The following is a 22,500-nucleotide window of genomic DNA, read 5'->3' as shown; positions in this document are numbered from 1 at the left end:
ATAGCGGCAGAAATGATGAAGAAATGACTTTTCTCCACATCTCACAGATCTGGAAGGTCCAGCAGTGATTAGTTAGATTATCAGGAGCAAACAGCTGCAGGATGATGTTCTTTAAAGAGAAAACTAGAGAATAGACTTCCTGTTTGTGTTTGTGGGAGACGGAACTTTGTTTCTGCAGAACATCACAGTTTATAATTAGTTCTCCTTCTGCTTCATGTTCACAGTTTCATGTGGTAGACGTGCAGGTTTGATTCTGTTTCCTCCAGAAACAAACACAAAGGTTGAGGAGAATCGAGCCGCAGGAGTTTTCTGGTGATTTCGCCGCCGCACGCCGGCGATCAGATCACAGTCACATCGGCTTCAACGAAGGCATTTGCATGAGGCAGGAATCTGACTGAGGGCTCCGTCTGGATTTCCATCTGCTCACCACACACACGCTTCACGCCGCCGGATCCGTTTCTTTTATTATTTTCATCTGTCGTTCCCTCATTCTTCAGATTCTTTAATTTTCTCCCTCGCTGCCCAGCTTCCCCTCTCTCTGTATGAGCCTCTCCGCTCGCCTCTAAAGCTCTTCGGCTCATTGGCTTGAACCTGCCGGCCGCCATCAGTCGTCTCCTCCTCGCCACCCAAAGGCCCAGAAACCCCCTTCTCTTTTATTCCCTCTGACAGCTGCAGCAGGCCGCCGCTTCCCTCGAAGGTTCTTGTCATGATATGATTGATAGAAGGATGTTTTTTTAATTCAGGGTCGGTGTTGAGAATCCATCTGTGGCGACGGTTGAGTCCAGACTAACCACTGGTGCCCTCTGGGAGGAGTCCCTAATCTGCTCTGCAGTTAGATAAAAGCGTCATTTGCACCCGTAATGACGGAGGCTCTTCATTCTGTATTCTGCTCTGATGAGCGGCTCTTTATTGCTTCATCAAGCCGGGAGCTGCCGGCGTTTTAGTGATGTAGAGTTCAGTGTGAGAGTGACTGCAGCATCGACTCATCTGCTGCTCGCCCTCACAGCTCTGCAGCAGCCATCTGAAACCATTACTGTTACTCTGTCAGCTGATTGATGGAAAATCTTCAATAATTTGGTATCTGACACATTGAAATAACAGGTGTAGACATTGAAATCTGGTTAACCTTCCAAATACTGAAAGTCCTCATTCAAAACTCAAATCACATTTATTTCAAATGTATTGTTAATAGTTTTATTCATCATTAGAATGAAAAAAAAATCAGACATTTGTCTCAGCGACTGGAGGTGTGTGTTGGTGTCTGTGTTTGATTGACAGCAGCTGGAGGTGCGTGTTGGTGTCTGTGTTTGATTGACAGCAGCTGGAGGTGCGTGTTGGTGTCTGTGATTGATTGACAGCAGCTGGAGGGGCGTGTTGGTGTCTGTGATTGATTGACAGCAGCTGGAGGTGCGTGTTGGTGTCTGTGATTGATTGACAGCAGCTGGAGGTGCGTGTTGGTGTCTGTGATTGATTGACAGCAGCTGGAGGTGCGTGTTGGTGTCTGTGTTTGATTGACAGCAGCTGGAGGTGCGTGTTGGTGTCTGTGATTGATTGACAGCAGCTGGAGGTGCGTGTTGGTGTCTGTGATTGATTGACAGCAGCTGGAGGTGCGTGTTGGTGTCTGTGTTTGATTGACAGCAGCTGGAGGTGCGTGTTGGTGTCTGTGTTTGATTGACAGCAGCTGGAGGGGCGTGTTGGTGTCTGTGTTTGATTGACAGCAGCTGGAGGGGCGTGTTGGTGTCTGTGTTTGATTGACAGCAGCTGGAGGTGCGTGTCGGTGTCTGTGATTGATTGACAGCAGCTGGAGGTGCGTGTCGGTGTCTGTGTTTGATTGACAGCAGCTGGAGGTGCGTGTCGGTGTCTGTGTTTGATTGACAGCAGCTGGAGGTGCGTGTCGGTGTCTGTGTTTGATTGACAGCAGCTGGCAGGCTACTGTGAACGGAAACAAGGTAAACAAGCTGCTGTAGCTACTAGTGACAGTCAGACAGTGTGTTGGTGGTAGTGAAGAGTTCACACACACACGGACTCGGCTGCTTTTCACTGTAACTGTACAGAGGAAGGCTAAACTTTATGCAAATGTCCTGTGACGCAGTGCCAACAACAACCAATTTAAATAAAACAGAGGAAAAGCAGAGCGTGGCAGTCTCTGGTTTCTCCATAACGTGTATTTAACGAGCTGCTGAGACCGTTAAAAGAACGACGACGTGTGAAAACAGAAAACAACTGTCCAGATGTTTTAGACGATGCTCAATACAACACACACAGAACTAGAGATTCATGAGAGACCAGAGACGCTGCTCTGCATCTGTTGACTCGTTTTCTCATATGAACGCAGGAGGTTCCTCAGAGTTTCTCTTTCATACATGCAGCACGCAGCAGGAAACATCCTCACCTGTTGGAAATACTCCGTGTGGTTGAGGCGAGCGGCGGCGCCGGGGTAGAGCGAGCAGGAGGCTTTGGTTATAAACAACAGAGTCTCTCGCTGTTCCTTGAATCTGTCTGAGGATTTTGGCGTCTGCCGAACTGACAGAAGTTCCTGAATCTCATTGTCTCTCCGGTTAGTTTCTTCTTCACCCTCAGATGTTTGTATTCTTCCGGTTTCACACCAGTCACATGATAAAAACGTCATCAACACGCCGTCATGCTCGCTGTGAACTCTCCGGAGGATTCAAGGGTGAAAGAGTATCCACCCAGACGCTGTATGATTATTAATAACTGTAGTTCATATCGTTCCTGCTGGTTTCCTTCATTCTTTCTACTTGATGAACCTGCAGAAACTCTGAATGAACAAAAACATTCAGTTACTTTGCTGCAGCAGATAATCCAGATTTCAAGAGACTCAATATCACAGTGGCTGAAAGCTCAGGAAGCTGTGTGTGTGTGTGTGTGTGTGTGTGTGTGTGTGTGTGTGTGTGAGTGTGAGTGTGTGTGTGTGTGTGTGTGTGTGTGAGTGTGTGAGTGTGAGTGTGTGTGTGTGTGTGTGTGTGTGTGAGTGTGAGTGTGAGTGTGAGTGTGTGTGTGTGTGTGTGTGTGTGAGTGTGAGTGTGAGTGTGTGTGTGTGTGTGTGTGTGTGTGAGTGTGAGTGTGTGTGTGTGTGTGTGTGAGTGTGAGTGTGTGTGTGTGTGTGTGTGAGTGTGAGTGTGTGTGAGTGTGAGTGTGAGTGTGTGTGTGTGTGTGTGTGTGTGTGTGAGTGTGTGTGAGTGTGTGTGTGTGTGTGTGTGTGTGTGTGTGAGTGTGAGTGTGAGTGTGTGTGTGTGTGTGTGTGTGTGTGAGTGTGAGTGTGAGTGTGTGTGTGTGTGTGTGTGTGTGTGAGTGTGAGTGTGAGTGTGTGTGTGTGTGTGTGTGTGTGTCGAGTCGTCTCGTATGTTAAATTTCAGCATAAATTTGAGTGATGAAGCAGCAGATTCGTGGTCTGTCGTGTTCCTGCGGCTGAGTTTAGTTTCTGAGACGTTCATTAACAACAAACAATAAAGTGAGTCAGTAATCAGACTGAGAGTCCAGACTGGAGAGCAAACCGGATCATATTTATACCACAAACACAGACTGAGAGCAGAAAAGCAGCAAATCAAGTTTTAAGAGTAACAGAACAGATCCAGAAGCTCAAATTAAGATCATTTGATGTGTTGTTGTTTGTCTCTGTTTACAAATTTAAATTTATTCTTAACAGGAATTCAAACATTTCTCAGAACGTTTGACTGTTGAATAGGGATGGGATCCAGAACCGGTTCCTGATCAGAACCGGTTTACCTACAAGCTGATCAATCCTCTTATTGATGCCCAGACATGTGATGTTTACAGAAAAAGGCCGAAGTGAACTGTGATGGCAGCGCACACGCTACACGCTGCACGCTACACGCTAGACGCTGCACGCTACACGCTGCACGCTAGACGCTGCACGATACACGCTACACGCTGCACGCTGCACGCTAGACGCTGCACGATACACGCTGCACGCTGCACGCTACACGCTGCACGCTGCACCCTGCACGATACACGCTGCACGCTGCACGATACACGCTGCACGCTGCACGATACACGCTGCACGCTGCACGCTGCACGATACACGCTGCACGCTACATGCTAGACGCTGCACGCTACATGCTAGACGCTGCACGCTACACGCTGCACGCTAGACGCTGCACGCTGCACGCTACACGCTAGACGCTGCACGCTACACGCTGCACGCTAGACGCTGCACGCTACACGCTGCACGCTAGACGCTGCACGCTGCACGCTGCACCCTGCACGATACACGCTGCACGCTGCACGATACACGCTGCACGCTACATGCTAGACGCTACACGCTGCATGCTACACGCTGCACGATACACGCTGCACGCTACATGCTAGACGCTGCAGGCTGCACTCTGCACCCTGCATGCTACACGCTGCACGATACACGCTAGACGCTGCACGCTGCACTCTGCACCCTGCATGCTACACGCTGCATGCTACACGCTAGACGCTAAGACGATCTTTTGATTTAATGAGTAAATACAAGGTTCAAGGTTCAAGAAAGTTTATTGTGGTTCCAGAATATGTTGATGCATGAAGGGAATGAAATGAGATAAAACAATAAAATCCATAATAAAACATTATAATAAATAGTGTGAGGGGAGGTAACAGTTAGTCAAATGGCCTCAGTTGCACTCGTCCATTAACACTCATTCAGATCAGATCCACATCATCACCTCTGTGAGACAAACTGTGAACTTTCTACAGCAGCAAAAACAACTGAGATGAGACCAGCTGAGCAACACACACTCAGCATTAAACACATGAAACCAACACGAGAAGAAGAGAAGAAGAAAATAAGTCGGTGCTGAAACCCTGCAGCTGCTCTCCACCGCTGGAGACATGACGTTACTAACACAGCCGTTTCTGACTGTATGAGAGTGTGTCTGACTGTATGAGAGTGTGTCTGACTGTATGAGAGTGTGTCTGACTGTATGAGAGTGTTTCTGACTGTATGAGAGTGTTTCTGACTGTATGAGAGTGTTTCTGACTGTATGAGAGTGTTTCTGACTGTATGAGAGTGTGTCTGACTGTATGAGAGTGTGTCTGACTGTATGAGAGTGTTTCTGACTGTATGAGAGTGTTTCTGACTGTATGAGAGTGTTTCTGACTGTATGAGAGTGTGTCTGACTGTATGAGAGTGTGTCTGACTGTATGAGAGTGTTTCTGACTGTATGAGAGTGTTTCTGACTGTATGAGAGTGTGTCTGACTGTATGAGAGTGTTTCTGACTGTATGAGAGTGTTTCTGACTGTATGAGAGTGTTTCTGACTGTATGAGAGTGTGTCTGACTGTTGTTATTTAGTCGTTGGTTGGTACTGTTCAGCGGGTGTCTTTTGTGGAGCTGTAGGTAAATAAAATGTGCGACTGTCTGGTTCCAGACACGTCTGTAATGAAACAAACAGTGAAGTCTTTCTTCCTAATTAAGCAGCTAATTAGAGCCGAGTTTCAGAACAAACGTGTGACGTGTCGGGGAAAACAAATATGAAATATAATGCAAGTGATGTGAAACTGGTGAAATATACCAGAAAATGAGATGATTATGAAGGAGAGCAGCAACAGTCTGTCTCCTCCCAAACATCAACGTTCAGCTGCTCACTTCAACCTCGAAGAGTTAAAATCCCGCCGTCTGTCTGCAGTCTGACCTCATCCTCAGCTTTACAACGTTTCACCAGCAGTGAACTCAGGCAGCAGAAACTCCGGGACCAAAACACTGAAAACTGTCAGTAATGAAACTCTGAAGCTGAATCTGAGTTTTTTATCTTAAAGTGTCAAACGGAGGGAAGACTGAGCTTCAGGCCTGATCCTCCAGCGATGACGTCGTGTGATTTATCTGCTCCTCTACATGTTCTGGACTTCAAAGTGCTCCTCTGAGCGTGCAGCGTTAACACAGTCGTGTCCGTTTTTCAGCACATTTCTGAGGCAAAGTCATTTCTGACGATCAGGCGTCTGAAGTTGATTTAAAGAAATGAACTGAAGTTCTGCGTCGCAGCTGCAGCAGAGTGATGAGGACTGTCAGGTGCACATGACGACTCCCAAGGTGCATTTCAGCCAACCAGCCAATCACAGAGTTTAAAATTCAGTCGTGTGTTGCTAACGGCGATGTTGAGATCAGTTCACTTTTAATTTCTGGGTCATTTTGAGTGAATTCAGTAACCATGACGACACGTTTTGTTTACAGCTTCAGCAACAGAGTGTCATGATGCACTTCCTCTCCATAGCAACAGCAGCCGAGGCTCATGGGTATTACGGTATTCTCACAGTGTAAATAATGTGAAGTTGTTTCAGGTTCGTCTTCATCAGCAGAGTTTCTGTGTTCAGTAACATCAACATGAAGAGAAGAAGATAATAAACAAGATAATAAACAAGATAATAAACAAGATAATAAACAAGATAATAAACAAGATAATAAAGTGTTTCCAACAGAAGATGCTGCTGTTGTTTATTTTACAACATCCTGAATAAAACACCGTTTAAAAGTGGCAAAGATGATTTATGTGATTAAAATGATCGGACAGACGCTGTGAACACACCGGGATCAATATGTGTGTGTGTGTGTGTGTGTGTGTGCGTGCGTGCGTGCGTGTGTGTGTGTTGATATCTACCTGATCTCGCCGTGTCCCAGTTCTCAGGGAAACCTGTTCCATCCCACAATGCATTTGGGTGAAGATGAAAGCAGAGCCGCTGCCTCCTCCTCACCTCCTCACTCCTTCTCCTCTTTTCTCTTCTTCTCTTCAGATTTAAAGCAGAGCCGTTAATCAGGACTTTTCTTCTTCTTCTCTTCCTGGATTTGGACGCCCCCCCCCCCCACCCCCCTCACTGATTTGTTCGGCTGTGGAGCTGCTTGTGATTGGACGATCCTGAATTCACGGTAAGAAGTCTTTTTGTACCTGTTTGTGCTCTTTTATGCTCTTTGTTTCCATTTACATGTCAAAGGTTAATCTCACCTGCAGACAATAAAACATGAAACTAGTTGAACAAACTGCAAGTAGAAATCAGAGCGCAATAAAGAAATAAAGCAATAAAGACAAAGCGATCAAACAGGGAAAGAACAGCTGTAGTCGTCTCTTATCTGGAATATATTTGCTCTGACAGTCTGATAAACGGCCTCCGCTGACCTGCTTCCTGCCTTCAAGTTCAAACTAATCGTAATGCTGCAAATTGAGAGTTTCAGTGCAGCTGGAAAAAGAACAAAATGCCTCAAAATCAGCCTGTGATTAACTTCTGTTTGCTGCTGAGAAACAGTCAGGAGCCCAAACTTCCTGTCATCATTCACTTACACTGAAAGCACTTTTAATATCCAGTATGAACAGGAGGAATGATTACAGCGAGGAAAACCTCTTTCACTGGTCATACAGACACCTGACTGCTGGTTTAACTGGGAACACTGGAAACACTGAACTGTCCTTTAAATCTGTAGAATCAGAGTCAAGTTGTTGAGTTCACTCCAGGAAGTAGTCTGTTCCCTGGAAAAGAGACATGTGTTCCTTATCAGGCACATTTTATTATGATAAACTACTGCGTGTGTGTGTGTGTGTGTGTGTGTGTGTGTGTGTGTGTGTGTGTGTGTCAGTGTGTGTGTGTGTGTGTGTGTGTGTGTGTCTGTGTGTGTGTGTGTGTGTGTGTGTGTGTTTTCCCAGCATGCTCGGGGCACAGCAGGGATCTCACGGGAAACATGGAGTTTAAAATCCTGCTTGAACTTGATTTGACCAAACGCACAAACAGGATTTAACGAGAGATAAGAGATTTTCTTACACGCCTGAAATGGTAAAAACACGCCGATCAGCGTCGACTGTTTGAGTTTTAATTGTCGAGAGGTTAAAACAAAAAGATTTTCATAGTTTGAAAACTTTCTCATGACGTTTGACTTCAGCTTCCTGCCAAACTGAGCTCATCTTGATGAATTCTGGTTCTGTTGTTTCTAAGCAGCACAGAAACAGAAATAAAACATCCGTTAACTGATCGATGTGATCAGCAGAGAGAAAAATCACTATTTGGTGGAGCTGTTAACAACTCATAGACATGTGAAATGTGACCCCGACTACACACTGCTTTTTGTAAAACGGTTGGAAACCACTGGTTTCATCTTTAACAATGTGTTGTATTTTAAAAGCTTGTTATATTATCCATTGTGTCAAATCTTCATCTGAAAAGTAACTAAAGCTGTCAAATAAATGTAGTGGAGTAGAAAGTACAATATTTCCCTCTGAAATGTAGAAAGTAGCATCACATGGAAATACTCAAGTAAAGTACAAGTACCTCTAAACTAAATACAGTACTTTAGTAAATGTGTTTAGTTATTTTGCAGCTGTGGATGCTTGTTGTTGTCGGTGTTGAAGTTTTATCAGGATGTTTTCCTGCTGTGACGTTTACATGACGTTTGGCAGCTGTCAGTCAACATTTGGATAAAACTTCAAGTGCTGCGACGTTTTTAATCCATTAACAGTTTACAGATGTCAGAATGTGCCTGAATGCAGCAAACTGCCTGCAGCTGCTTTACAGCATGATGATGGTGTAACTGTGGAAGTTGTTGTTCTGTAGAGATGAAGTGAAACCAGCAGAGCTGTTAGCAGGAGACAAAAGGAAAGAAAAGTCCATCTCAGTTGTTTTCTGGCTCGACGATTTTAGATTTTAGATTCACAGTTTTTCCAGAAAGGAAACGTCCTGAAGTTTGTTGTGACGTGTCGGAAACACTGGAGGTGAAACTGAAACAGAGCAGAAAGTCTTTAAAGCCTGTAAAGATTAAAAACATCTGTCAACAAAGGAGAAGATTTCTCCTCATCGTCTCTGTGATGTCATCCAGTGTTCAGTGTGTTGTTGCATAAATCTGCATGTTAATGAGGGAAAACTAAAGTCTATTAAGACATGAGGATCATGTGATCAACAGTGACGGGTCGAGTCGGGAGCGTTCTGTTCATGTGGGAACATTTTGCTCATTAATTAACAGATTTAACGAGCTCATTAGCATAACAGGTTGTGTGTGATACACCATCAGGTGCTGCTGGGTCCTGTAGTTCCCTGTAAGCACAGATAACAGCTCACTTCATATGCTAATGGCTGCTACAGGTGAGACATGTCACCTGAGTGTGTGTGTGTGTGTGTGTGTGTGTGTGTGTGTGTGTGTGTGTGTGTGTGTGTGTGTGTGTGTGCTCTTTACTACCAGCTTTGTGAGGATCACGCAGAGTTAAAAAACTGCAAACTGAGGACGTTTCAGATCAATAAGTTTTGATGTTCTGGAAAGTTTGGACACTTTTTGGAAAAATATGAAGTGACGACATTTGATGAAAATTTGCACATAATGTGAAAAGGTTTTTATCACGCATCACCTTTACAAAGTGCTGTTTCAGAGTCCCCACAAGTGTAGCAGGACAGACCTGTGTGTGTGTTTATTCAGACGCTCATTGATTATCAGTTATAGACATTAAAGACGTTAATCTGCTGTTTAGTAGTTTAATGTTCATCTTTCACTTCATGCTTTATTAATTTTTATTAACTATCATTTAATCATTTTTATTATCGATCAGTCTGCAGATTATTTTCTTGATTAATTGATTATTTGTTTGGTCTGTTAAATGTCAGCCGGTTGTGAAGAATGCAGATATAATCAGCTCAGTATCGTAGAAGAAAACCTGAAAATATTCTTGTTGGAAGCTGAAACCTACAATTTTTTTTTTTACAGTTTTTGCTGAATAAAAATTGCTGAAAGCATTAATTGATCATCAGAATTGTTGTTGATTAATTTTCTGAGAGCGTGTGCTCTTCTAGGTTTGTGAGGAGCAGTAAAGTTGAAATAAACTGGAAAATAGTGTTGACATTTTAGAAACATTTTTGCATGAAAGGCCATTTTTAGAAACTTTGCATTCATGGTTGCAGCTTTTCTGCTCTGCAGCTGTTTGTGTCGACATGGTGGATATTTGACCTGCTCAATAAAACAAAGTTATTATGATTTATGAAAGTCTGAAGCTTCATCACAATCCATCGACCGTGATCCAGATATTTCTAAGTTCTGTGTGTTTGAGTAAAAGCGTGTTGGAGTTAAACTCTCCATCGCTGCACACAAACCACCGTCTCCGTGTTTCCAGGACGTGTTCCTCTCGGGGCAAACAGGAAGTGGCGGCTGAGTTCTGTCTGTTCCTGAAACGGAGACGATAATGAAACTGTGTGTCGGCTCCTTTGTACCTTCACAGATGGAGGATTGAGTTAGACAGGAGCAGCGTCTCCTCGTCCTAACAACGACCTGCCGCCTATTTTTACATCGGCTCGTCAGATGCCCGCTGAGAGGAGCTTTGATAGCTGCGGCACCTTTATTTTCCTCCCACCTGTGCTTCACTGTCTGTCTCACTTCATCTGTTTTATTGGAGCGACAGCGCAGCACAAATGAAATATCAGAAATGATTTGATGTTAAATATGTTTTTCTCTCTTTCCAGTCTACATTTTGAGAGCAGGTTGTGTTTTGTTTGGGAGTCAGAGCTGCAGCCATTAGTCGACTGACAGAAAGTAGATCAGCAACAGTTTTCATAGAAACATGTCAAACATTCTTCGGCTCTGGCTTCATAAATATGATGATTTGATGCTTTTTTGTCATATATGATAATAAACTAAATATCTTTGGGTTTTGAACTGTTGGTCGGACAATAAAAGACATTTGAAGACATTGCATTCACTGTTTTTCTACACAATATGAGAAAATGATCAGCATTTTAATTAATAATGAAAATAATCACGTGTTTCCTGTTTTGATGTGATCTCAGCCAATACAAACACAGGGATGTGACATCATCATATTTAATATCGTATTATTATTAGCAGACTGAAAACTGCAGCTTCGTCTCTTGAGACAAAGAATTGACAGAATCATTTCAGCCCAAAAACATGTTTACGGTGCAGTGACAGCGCCCTCTACTGGTCCTTCCTCTACTGGTCCTTCCTCTACTGGTCCTTCCTCTACTGGTCCTTCCTCTACTGGTCCTTCCACTACTGGTCCTTCCTCTAGTGACCCTTCCTCTACTGGTCCTTCCTCTACTGGTCCTTCCTCTAGTGACCCTTCCTCTACTGGTCCTTCCTCTACTGGTCCTTCCTCTAGTGACCGTTCCTCTAGTGGTCCTTCCTCTACTGGTCCTTCCTCTACTGGTCCTTCCTCTACTGGTCCTTCCTCTACTGGTCCTTCCACTACTGGTCATTCCTCTACTGGTCCTTCCACTACTGGTCCTTCCTCTACTGGTCCTTCCTCTACTGGTCCTTCCTCTACTGGTCCTTCCTGTAGTGACCGTTCCTCTAGTGGTCGTTCCTCTACTGGTCCTTCCTCTACTGGTCCTTCCACTACTGGTCATTCCTCTACTGGTCCTTCCACTACTGGTCCTTCCTCTACTGGTCCTTCCTCTACTGGTCCTTCCTCTACTGGTCCTTCCTGTAGTGACCGTTCCTCTAGTGGTCGTTCCTCTACTGGTCCTTCCTCTACTGGTCCTTCCTCTAGTGACCGTTCCTCTAGTGGTCGTTCCTCTAGTGGTCGTTCCTCTACTGGTCCTTCCTTTACTGGTCCTTCCTCTACTGGTCCTTCCTCTACTGGTCCTTCCTCAAGTGGTCCTTCCTGTAGTGACCGTTCCTCTAGTGGTCCTTCCTCTACTGGTCCTTCCTCTACTGGTCCTTCCTCTACTGGTCCTTCCTCTAGTGACCGTTCCTCTAGTGGTCGTTCCTCTACTGGTCCTTCCTCTACTGGTCCTTCCTCTACTGGTCCTTCCTCTAGTGACCGTTCCTCTAGTGGTCGTTCCTCTACTGGTCCTTCCTTTACTGGTCCTTCCTCTACTGGTCTTTCCTCAAGTGGTCCTTCCTGTAGTGACTGTTCCTCTAGTGGTCGTTTCTCTACTGGTCCTTCCTCTACTGGTCCTTCCTCTACTGGTCCACCCTCTACTGGTCCACCCTCTACTGGTCCTTCCTCTACTGGTCCTTCCTCTACTGGTCCTTCCACTACTGGTCCTTCCTCTAGTGACCCTTCCTCTTGTGGTCGTTCCTCTACTGGTCCTTCCTTTACTGGTCCTTCCTTTAGTGACCGTTCCTCTACTGGTCCTTCCTCTACTGGTCCTTCCTCTAGTGACCGTTCCTCTAGTGGTCCTTCCTGCAGTGACTGTTTCTCTACTGGTCCTTCCTCTACTGGTCCACCCTCTACTGGTCCTTCCTCTACTGGTCCACCCTCTACTGGTCCTTCCTCTACTGGTCCTTCCTTTACTGGTCATTCCTCTAGTGACCTTTCCTCTACTGGTCCACCCTCTACTGGTCCTTCCTCTAGTGACCCTCTACTGGTCCACCCTCTACTGGTCCTTCCTCTAGTGACCCTCTACTGGTCCACCCTCTACTGGTCCTTCCTCTACTGGTCCTTCCTCTAGTGACCGTTCCTCTAGTGGTCGTTCCTCTACTGGTCGTTCCTCTAGTGACTGTTCCTCTACTGGTCCTTCCTCTACTGGTCGTTCCTCTAGTGACCCTCTACTGGTCCACCCTCCACTGGTCCTTCCTCTACTGGTCATTCCTCTACTGGTCGTTCCTCTACTGGTCGTTCCTCTAGTGACCGTTCCTCTACTGGTCCTTCCTCTAGTGACTGTTCCTCTACTGGTCTACTGGTCCTTCCTCTACTGGTCCTTCCTCTAGAGGTGACATTATTACAGAGCGACAAGGTCCATGTAGGGAGGAGGTCAGACTTCAACACTAGAGATCATTGTTCACTTTCTGTTTACAACCAGCAGTCCAGCAGAGTGAAGAATCTGAACAGATTTAGTGGCTGCAGCTGTTATTTCATGTATGTTTAGTTTCAGATGCATATTTAATGAACATATCATCAGTTCAGCAGATAAATGAATATTAAAGGACTCTGCAAAACATCTTCCTCACGCTGTCAATGCCATCGGCCTAAATATCTCTGACCTGAACGTGACCTGAACTCCTCACAGTTCACTGAAATATAAGTTTTGGAGCGCAGAGAAGAGATATGATGTGCTTCTGTTATCTCCTCTGGTTTATGTTGTGATTACATCCGTCCTGGACCGTCGTCCCACTACAGCCTGACAGGAGCAGGAATGAAACCAGAGTGAAGCTTTTCTTTTTTTCTTCTTCTTCTTCTCTCATGTGTCTGTCAGCCGGCTGGTTTTACTGTCATTACTACAAAGTGCTCTCTCTTCATGTCACTCACACTGTCTGTTTTGCTGTTATTAGCACAAAGTGCTCTCTTTCTGTCACATTGCTTCACAGTGCTTTCTGGATAATTAGACCTCTCTCTCTGTCGTCATGTTCTCTGAAAGCAGCTGATGAACTGCAGCGTCTGTCTTCCTGCCTTTTTATTCTCCTTTATTGTCTTTATGGCTGCAGCTGATGATGACTTCCATTATTCATTCATCTGCTGATTGGTTTTTCAGTTATTTCATCAATGATTTGATGTCAGAAAACATCAGTTTCCCAGAGTCCGAGGTGACGTCTTCATGTGTCTTTTTTAATCCGACCAACAGTCGAAAACACAAATATATTCACTGTACAAAGATATAAAGTAGAGTTTTTGATTTATAAATGACTCAAACGATGAATCAAATATCAAAACAGCAATTGAGCAACGAATCTCATTTACTGGCCACTCTGTGAAACTTTCGGTCATATCACATGATCTTCATCAGGAGATGGAGTCGGCTGTTTGTCACTGAATTATAGAAATCTTCAAATTTCCTGTTTTTTCTCTTCTTTTTCCGAAGCATTTTTCAGGAATTTTTATCCACATTGGCTTTAAATGTGAGACACTTGACTGCAGCTTCAGCTCGTTGTTCAGCTGCTGTGTTGCGTTCACTGTCAGCGTCGTTAACGATTCTTTAACGAACAGAAAATACTTTCAGTTTTCAGTGTAGTTTTGTGTGTCAAACTACATATTAGAATATTAGTATATATATATATATATATATAATTTAATGTCCTGAGAATAAACTGTTACACAGCAGCTACGTCAGCAAAAATACTGAAAAAATGCCCCAGAAATTAGTGATGGAAAAATGTTGGTTTTATTGATTAGTTGTTTGGTCCATAAAATGCCAGAAAATGGTGAAGAATGTGGATCGTTGTGTCCTAAAGTCCTCAAATGTCTCATTTTATCAACAACACAAAGATCTTCAGTTTACTGTCAGAGAGACTAAAGAAACCAGAAAATATTCACATTTAAGAAGCTGAATCAGAGAATTTGGACTTTTTCTTCTTTAAAAAATTACTCTATTAATCAATTATGAAAATAGTTAATAGTTAATTTAATACTAATGAATTAATCAGCTAATGGTTGCAGCTCTAGTTGAGATATCTCACTCAGACAAACCTTCATTTGAAATGAATCTGGTGTGTTTGTGATGATTCATCGTCGTCTGAACAGAAACTCAGTTTCTCTCACTTTATAAAGTTGGGAAAGAAAATTCTGTTTGTATTTAATTTTTAATTTTACAGATGACCTTCTGACCGATGACCTTCTCAGCTTTAAATCTCACTTCCCATCCTGCCAAATAAAAACACTCCTCTTCCAGTTTCTTCTTCTTGGATCGTCGCTGCGTCGCTACGACGGCGAAAACGACGCCAAGCAGCGTCTCCGTCTGACCGGCCACGAGTCAGCAAAAAATCTACTTCACACCAACTCCTACTGATATTCCTGATAAATATTAATATCTCTGCTGCAACACGTTCCATCGTATCGCTGGTGATGTGCTGGTTCGAGGTCAGCGTGTCGACTCGTCACACAACAGAAGTGAATTTGGACTAAACTTTAGTTTTAGTTGAATCTTTAGTTTTCATGATTCTGCTTCTGTGTTTTTACAAACGTTTGTAAAAACAACTAAATTAGATGTTTGCTGCATTTATATTGAAACATATAAAAAAACAAGATCAATAGACGAAGTTCTTCCTCTGTGAAGTTTCTGTCAGAAGAAAGAAACTGAAATGATTAATAATCCATTGATTGATCAGTTTATAAAATACTGATCAATACTCACTGAAGCCCAAGTCAACAGAGAGTTTACTACAGTATAGAATAATAATAATGATGATGATGATGATGATGAGGATGCATTGATTAGCAAATCAACATACAATTAATCACTATTTTCTTTATTTTTGCACATCTATTGATTAATTGTTTCCAAACAAACATTTTAGGTTTAAAGATGTTAATGAATCATCATCATTTAAAATTCTATTGATTAGTTGATTAATCGATTAGTTGCTAACTATTGAATTAATCAGCAGCTATTTTGATTAATCGGTTATTGATTAATCCTTTTGAGTCCAAATTCTCTGATATTTTCTTTAGTTTTTAATCAATTAGTTGTTTATCTGTCTATAAAATATTGATCAGTGTTTCCCAAAGTCCAGACGACGTCCTCACACAGATACAAATTTATCAGTTTATTGTCATAATCAAGAAAATAATCATTTCTTGCAGCCCTGATGGAAAATATTCACAACTAAGAAGCTGCAAAAAGACGAATCAGTGATCAAAATGATTGCCGAGTAATCAACTAATCAACTAATCAACTAATCAATTAATCAATTAATCGAATAACAAGGAGCTGAATGATGCTCGATGTTCACTGTGTGGTTGTTGTTCAGAGGAGTGAAGTGAGGAATGTAAACCTTTAAAGAAAATGAACGTGGCTAATACCTGGAGCCCCCCCCCCTCCCTCCCCCTCCCCCCCCCCCCCCCTCCTCCTCCCTCCCCCTCCCTCCCCCTCCCCCCTCCCCCTCCTCCACTGACCAGCAGCGACGTTAGTTCTTCAACTTTGACCCAAATCAGAGCCAAACGGCGATAAGTAACTCTGACAGAGAGCAGAATGAACCAATCACAGCGCAGAACGCCACCAGCACTCGTTATGTCGTAAAGCTCGTTAATGACGTCTGAGGGAGGATTTACCGGGACGATGATATGATGATATTTGTTTGTTTTGTTGTTTTTTATATGAATTATTTCATATTTTATTGATTCATTTTGTAAAGAGAAACATTTGAATCGTGTGTTTCTGCAGTTAGATAATCAGATTATAGACGGAGGATAATCTGATCTAATCTCATGCTGAATGTCTTTAACTCTGTCGTGTTGTTGACGTTTACTTCTTCATTAAACGTCCCACAGATCACATTAACCTATGATAGTAATCATTACTCAATCAAACTGATTGATTATATAATCAGTTTGATCCATAACTGTTGCTGTTGTGTGGACTGTGTGAAGAGTATTGATCCCTGCAGGGAACCGATCAGAAACAAACTGTAATATTTGAACAGGATTCAGTCAAAGTGATTGATCACTTATCAGTGAAGCTCTTCTCTTCATTTATTTTAAGTTTAAAGGCATCTGAAAGTCTCTGATCAGCTGACTGACGCTCCGCTCGCTTCCTGTCAGACACAAAACAAACAGTTACTGCGCTCGTGGCCTCGATTCTGAGACTTTAAATGGCTGAAAGGGTTAATCGCCTCACTGTGTGTGTGTGTGTGTGTGTGTGTGTGTGTGTGTGTGTGTGTGTGTGTGTGTGTGTCCTTGAGCAGTTGGTGGGGGGGGGGGGGGTCGGGCTGTTCGTCTGTCTTTGGATTAAATCCGATAAGATTTGAGCTCCTCCTCTTTATCCCCACGGCTGGAAAATGCCCCAAAACCCCCCCAGACCCCCCCAGACCCCCCAGACCCCCCCGTCTTATATAGAACACTGTGTGTGTGTGTGTGTGTGTGTGTGTGTGTGTGTGTGTGTGTGTGTTTTGCTATTGATGTCATATTTTCAGTTTTACATCATTTACCAGTAAAAGTTTGTTTCTGACTCCACATCAGACACTTTTATTCAGAAAAGGTGATTTATTTATTTATTTATTTATTATTTTAATTTTTTTAATGAATCATTTAGTTGATGAAATGTCAACAAAGTGAAAGATGCAGTGACATCATACAGACAGATATTCAGTTTACTGTCATATATGATGAAGAAAAGCAGCAAATCATCACGTTTCAGAAGCTGGAAATATTTTTATTATAATAATCATTAGTCACAGTTCTGTTCTTCTTCTTCTCTGCCTGCACAGACACACGTCTGCGTTTGTGCTTCACAACTATTGTTTTTCTCCAGTTTTTGACGTTTAACATCCAAATTTAGAAGAAAGATTTTTGCAGGAACGTGTCTGTCAAACAGAGAGGCGTCCTGTTTGCACTGGGATGTATGTTACTAATGCTAATGCTAATGCTAACAGTGCAGGATCCTGTTCCACCTGTACAAGCAGGAAATGGTTTTCTTGTGTTTAGTTGTGGTGACCCTCCGTCACTCCTCTGCTGCTGGAAGTGAAGGACAGCAGTCGGAGTATTTGGGGATAAGTTTCCAGAGCTTCCTGTTGGTGGTTTTGGTCCTGCGGGCGGCCCACTTTCACCAGGTATTACTCATACGGTTTTTCAAACGTGTCCCAAATTCTCAGTCGGCCAAAGTTTCCCGTCTGGCCCAGAAAAGCGGAGCTGAGGAGAAGCTCCTGACTGCTGCCCATGTGGGAGTTAAAACAGAAAGATCATTAGCTGAAGGTGATCTTTCAACGTTGGTGAAGTCTGCAGGGTCCAGTCTGTTAAAGTGTTCTCATTTTGTCAGGAGAGTCTCAGGAGGCTGCGGAGGGTCGTCACTGAATAAATGACTCTACTTCCTCCTGTTTTACATCATCTCTACCTGCAATAATTAACTAATAATTAACTCACGTTGACAACATCCATAAATAGATGAAACATGATCAGACGGGTCTCGTAGATGGTTTATCTGGTCTGATCCGTTGATTGATCAGTGTATGAAATGTCAATCATTATTCAACATGTTGAGATGTTCTGTCAGAAACACAAAGATGTTGAGTTTACTATCATGAAAACTGTCAAATATTCACCATGAGAAGCAGGAAGTTCGTATCTCTGACAGCGTCTCCGTTTACTTTAAAACTAAATGACAAAGTGTTTAGTCGATATTCGTGATGACTTCACCAGGATGATTACATACATACATTTACCAATATACATACACAATACATAAAGACAGAATAGTAGAAGCAAGAAACAGCCAATCACAGAGCTTCAAACTGGGTCACATGCACCACTAACGGCGAGCAGAACTAAACGTTTGACTCGTTTATTACTGGTCACGTTGTTCTGAACCAGTTTCAGTTTTATTTTTTATTATTCGTTATAATCAGCTGACGTGTCCCAGTTTGTTATTGATTGTTAATAACTTGTGTATCTTTGAATGTGATCGGCAGCCATGGCTTCTTCTCCATAGCAACAACAGCCGAGGCTCATGGGTATCGTTTGTGTTCTCACAGACAGAAACAACAAGAAAAGCAACATGAAACAGGATTAAATGGGAAGTTTATTTCAGCACACACACACACACACACACACACACACACACACACACACACACACACACACACATACACACACACACACACACACACACACACACACACACATCAGGGTTAATATGGATCCATTAACACACTTCAGACCTGCAGATTAAAAAGCTCCTCCAGGAGTTTGATACTCGGGGCCGTCTTCATGTTTAAAGCAGTGGATTGTGGGTAGTTGAAATCCTCCCAGCAGCAATGTGGAGCAGCGGCAGAAAACGCTGCGAGACTCGACTTAGAGAAGCTGTTTGAGTTTGATCAGATTCAGATATCAGTCAGGCTGCGACGGATATTTAAATCAGACAGAAAGATCCTGAAACTCTGCAGTGAGCTTTAATCTGCAGCCGCAGTCTCAACGTACAAATAAATAAATGTTCAAATGTGTTTCAGCGTCGCTGCTGTTTAACAGACGGTGGAAGATGCAGAGAAACGTTCTGGATCTGAGTCTGGTGAAGCAGCACAGTCATGATGTTTCTATTCTATCTGTTCATGTCTAGAATAACGAGTCTTTTCATTATTGATTAATGGTTTAATCTATAAAATGCAACCAGTAACACAGCCTGAAGATGTTCAGACTAAACTGAGACCAGGAAACATTCATTTCTTTCTTTAAAAAATGACTCAAAATGGTTCATTGATCATCAAAAAATTGCCAATTACTTTTTCTTTTGTTGATCAACTAATTGCAGCTCTACTCATTTCTGCCTGTGTAATACGGCAGTGATACGACCAGGTGGTCACCTGACCTGCATCACCTGGTACAAGGATACACAGTGATACACAGTGATACACAGTGATACAGTCACACGCAGTGATACACAGTGATACAGTGATACACAGTGATACACAGTGATACAGTGATACACAGTGATACACAGTGATACAGTGATACACAGTGATACACAGTGATACACAGTGATACAGTGATACATGACACGCAGTGATACACAGTGATACACAGTGATACACAGTGATACACAGTGATACACAGTGATACAGTGATACAGTGATACACAGTGATACACAGTGATACAGTGATACACAGTGATACAGTCACACACAGTGATACACAGTGATACACAGTGATACAGTGATACAGTCACACGCAGTGATACACAGTGATACACAGTGATACAGTCACACGCAGTGATACACAGTGATACACAGTGATACAGTGATACATGACACGCAGTGATACACAGTGATACACAGTGATACAGTCACACGCAGTGATACACAGTGATACACAGTGATACACAGTGATACACAGTGATACAGTCACACGCAGTGATACGCAGTGATACACAGTGATACATAGTGATACACAGTGATACAGTCACACGCAGTGATACACAGTGATACACAGTGATACAGTGATACATGACACGCAGTGATACACAGTGATACACAGTGATACACAGTGATACACAGTGATACACAGTGATACAGTGATACACAGTGATACAGTCACACGCAGTGATACACAGTGATACACAGTGATACAGTCACACACAGTGATACACAGTGATACACAGTGATACACAGTGATACACAGTGATACAGTCACACACAGTGATACACAGTGATAAAGTCACACACAGTGATACACAGTGATACACAGTGATACACAGTGATACAGTCACACGCAGTGATACACAGTGATACACAGTGATACAGTCACACGCAGTGATACACAGTGATACACAGTGATACACAGTGATACAGTGATACACAGTGATACACAGTGATACACAGTGATACACAGTGATACACAGTGATACACAGTGATACACAGTGATACAGTCACACGCAGTGATACACAGTGATACATGACAGACAGTGATACACAGTGATACAGTGATACACAGTGATACACAGTGATAGTGATACACAGTGATACACAGTGATACAGTGATACACAGTGATACACAGTGATACATGACAGACAGTGATACACAGTGATACAGTGATACACAGTGATACACAGTGATAGTGATACACAGTGATACACAGTGATACAGTGATACACAGTGATACACAGTGATACACAGTGATACAGTCACACGCAGTGATACACAGTGATACACAGTGATACAGTGATACACAGTGATACATGACAGACAGTGATACACAGTGATACAGTGATACACAGTGATACACAGTGATAGTGATACACAGTGATACACAGTGATACAGTGATACACAGTGATACACAGTGATACAGTCACACGCAGTGATACACAGTGATACACAGTGATACACAGTGATACACAGTGATACAGTCACACGCAGTGATACGCAGTGATACACAGTGATACACAGTGATACACAGTGATACAGTCACACGCAGTGATACACAGTGATACACAGTGATACAGTGATACATGACACGCAGTGATACACAGTGATACACAGTGATACACAGTGATACAGTGATACACAGTGATACAGTCACACGCAGTGATACACAGTGATACAGTCACACGCAGTGATACACAGTGATACACAGTGATACAGTCACACACAGTGATACACAGTGATACACAGTGATACAGTCACACACAGTGATACACAGTGATAAAGTCACACACAGTGATACACAGTGATACACAGTGATACACAGTGATACAGTCACACGCAGTGATACACAGTGATACACAGTGATACAGTCACACACAGTGATACACAGTGATACACAGTGATACACAGTGATACAGTCACACGCAGTGATACACAGTGATACACAGTGATACACAGTGATACAGTGATACACAGTGATACACAGTGATACACAGTGATACACAGTGATACAGTGATACACAGTGATACACAGTGATACAGTCACACGCAGTGATACACAGTGATACACAGTGATACAGTGATACATGACAGACAGTGATACACAGTGATACAGTGATACACAGTGATACACAGTGATAGTGATACACAGTGATACACAGTGATACAGTGATACACAGTGATAAACAGTGATACATGACAGACAGTGATACACAGTGATACAGTGATACACAGTGATACACAGTGATAGTGATACACAGTGATACACAGTGATACAGTGATACACAGTGATACACAGTGATACACAGTGATACAGTCACACGCAGTGATACACAGTGATACACAGTGATACAGTGATACACAGTGATACATGACAGACAGTGATACACAGTGATACAGTGATACACAGTGATACACAGTGATAGTGATACACAGTGATACACAGTGATACAGTGATACACAGTGATACACAGTGATACAGTCACACGCAGTGATACACAGTGATACACAGTGATACAGTCACACGCAGTGATACACAGTGATACATGACAGACAGTGATACACAGTGATACAGTCACATGCAGTGATACACAGTGATACAGTGATACACAGTGATACAGTCACATGCAGTGATACACAGTGATACACAGTGATACAGTCACATGCAGTGATACACAGTGATACATGACAGACAGTGATACACAGTGATACAGTGATACACAGTGATACAGTCACATGCAGTGATACACAGTGATACATGACAGACAGTGATACACAGTGATACAGTGATACATGACAGGCAGTGATACGCAGTGATACACAGTGATACATAGTGATACACAGTGATACATAGTGATACACAGTGATACACAGTGATACAGTGATACACAGTGATACAGTCACACGCAGTGATACACAGTGATACATGACAGACAGTGATACACAGTGATACACAGTGATACAGTCACACGCAGTGATACACAGTGATACAGTGATACACAGTGATACAGTCACATGCAGTGATACACAGTGATACATGACAGACAGTGATACACAGTGATACACAGTGATACAGTGATACACAGTGATACAGTGATACATGACAGGCAGTGATACGCAGTGATACACAGTGATACATGACAGACAGTGATACACAGTGATACAGTCACACGCAGTGATACGCAGTGATGCAGTGATACAGTGATACATGACACACAGTGATGCAGTGATACATAACACATGATATGCAGTGATGCAGTGATACATGATATGCAG

The 22,500-nt window shown here is 42.9% G+C and overlaps 2 protein-coding genes across 4 annotated transcripts in view; one reads left to right on the top strand and one right to left on the bottom strand.

Moving 5' to 3' along the window:
- LOC137198877 (semaphorin-6D-like) overlaps positions 1 to 22,500 on the top strand; it is a 153,808-nt gene that overhangs the window by 22,943 nt on the left and 108,365 nt on the right. For 2 of the 3 annotated variants that reach the window (XM_067612881.1, XM_067612879.1), the window contains exon 2: positions 6,766 to 6,885. The gene's annotated coding sequence lies outside the window, so the exon portion shown is untranslated. Of the gene's footprint in view, positions 1 to 6,752; positions 6,886 to 22,500 lie in introns of all 3 variants that reach the window. The other variant, XM_067612880.1, reaches the window with a different exon arrangement.
- On the bottom strand, positions 11,342 to 12,533 carry LOC137198528 (uncharacterized). The gene is made up of 2 exons (XM_067612413.1): positions 12,351 to 12,533; positions 11,342 to 12,232 (listed from the first exon to the last, which is right to left on the bottom strand). The coding sequence occupies exons 1-2, from the start codon at positions 12,531 to 12,533 to the stop codon at positions 11,342 to 11,344; spliced, it is 1,074 nt and encodes a 357-aa protein (XP_067468514.1).

The sequence above is a fragment of the Thunnus thynnus genome, chromosome 15, assembly GCF_963924715.1.
Source record: "Thunnus thynnus chromosome 15, fThuThy2.1, whole genome shotgun sequence".
In the NCBI taxonomy this organism is placed as follows: Eukaryota; Metazoa; Chordata; class Actinopteri; order Scombriformes; family Scombridae; genus Thunnus; species Thunnus thynnus.
This window is presented reverse-complemented; position numbering and strand designations above follow the sequence as displayed.

Excerpts from the sequence above, each read along its gene's own strand:
- LOC137198528 (XM_067612413.1), bottom strand. The coding sequence starts at position 12,533 with ATGACCAGTAGAGGAAGGACCAGTGGAGGGTGGACCAGTAGAGGGTCA. Across the intron at positions 12,233-12,350 it reads GACCAGTAGAGGGTGGACCA|GAAGGACCAGTAGAGGAAGG; the intron begins GTAGAGGGTCAC and ends TGACCAGTAAAG.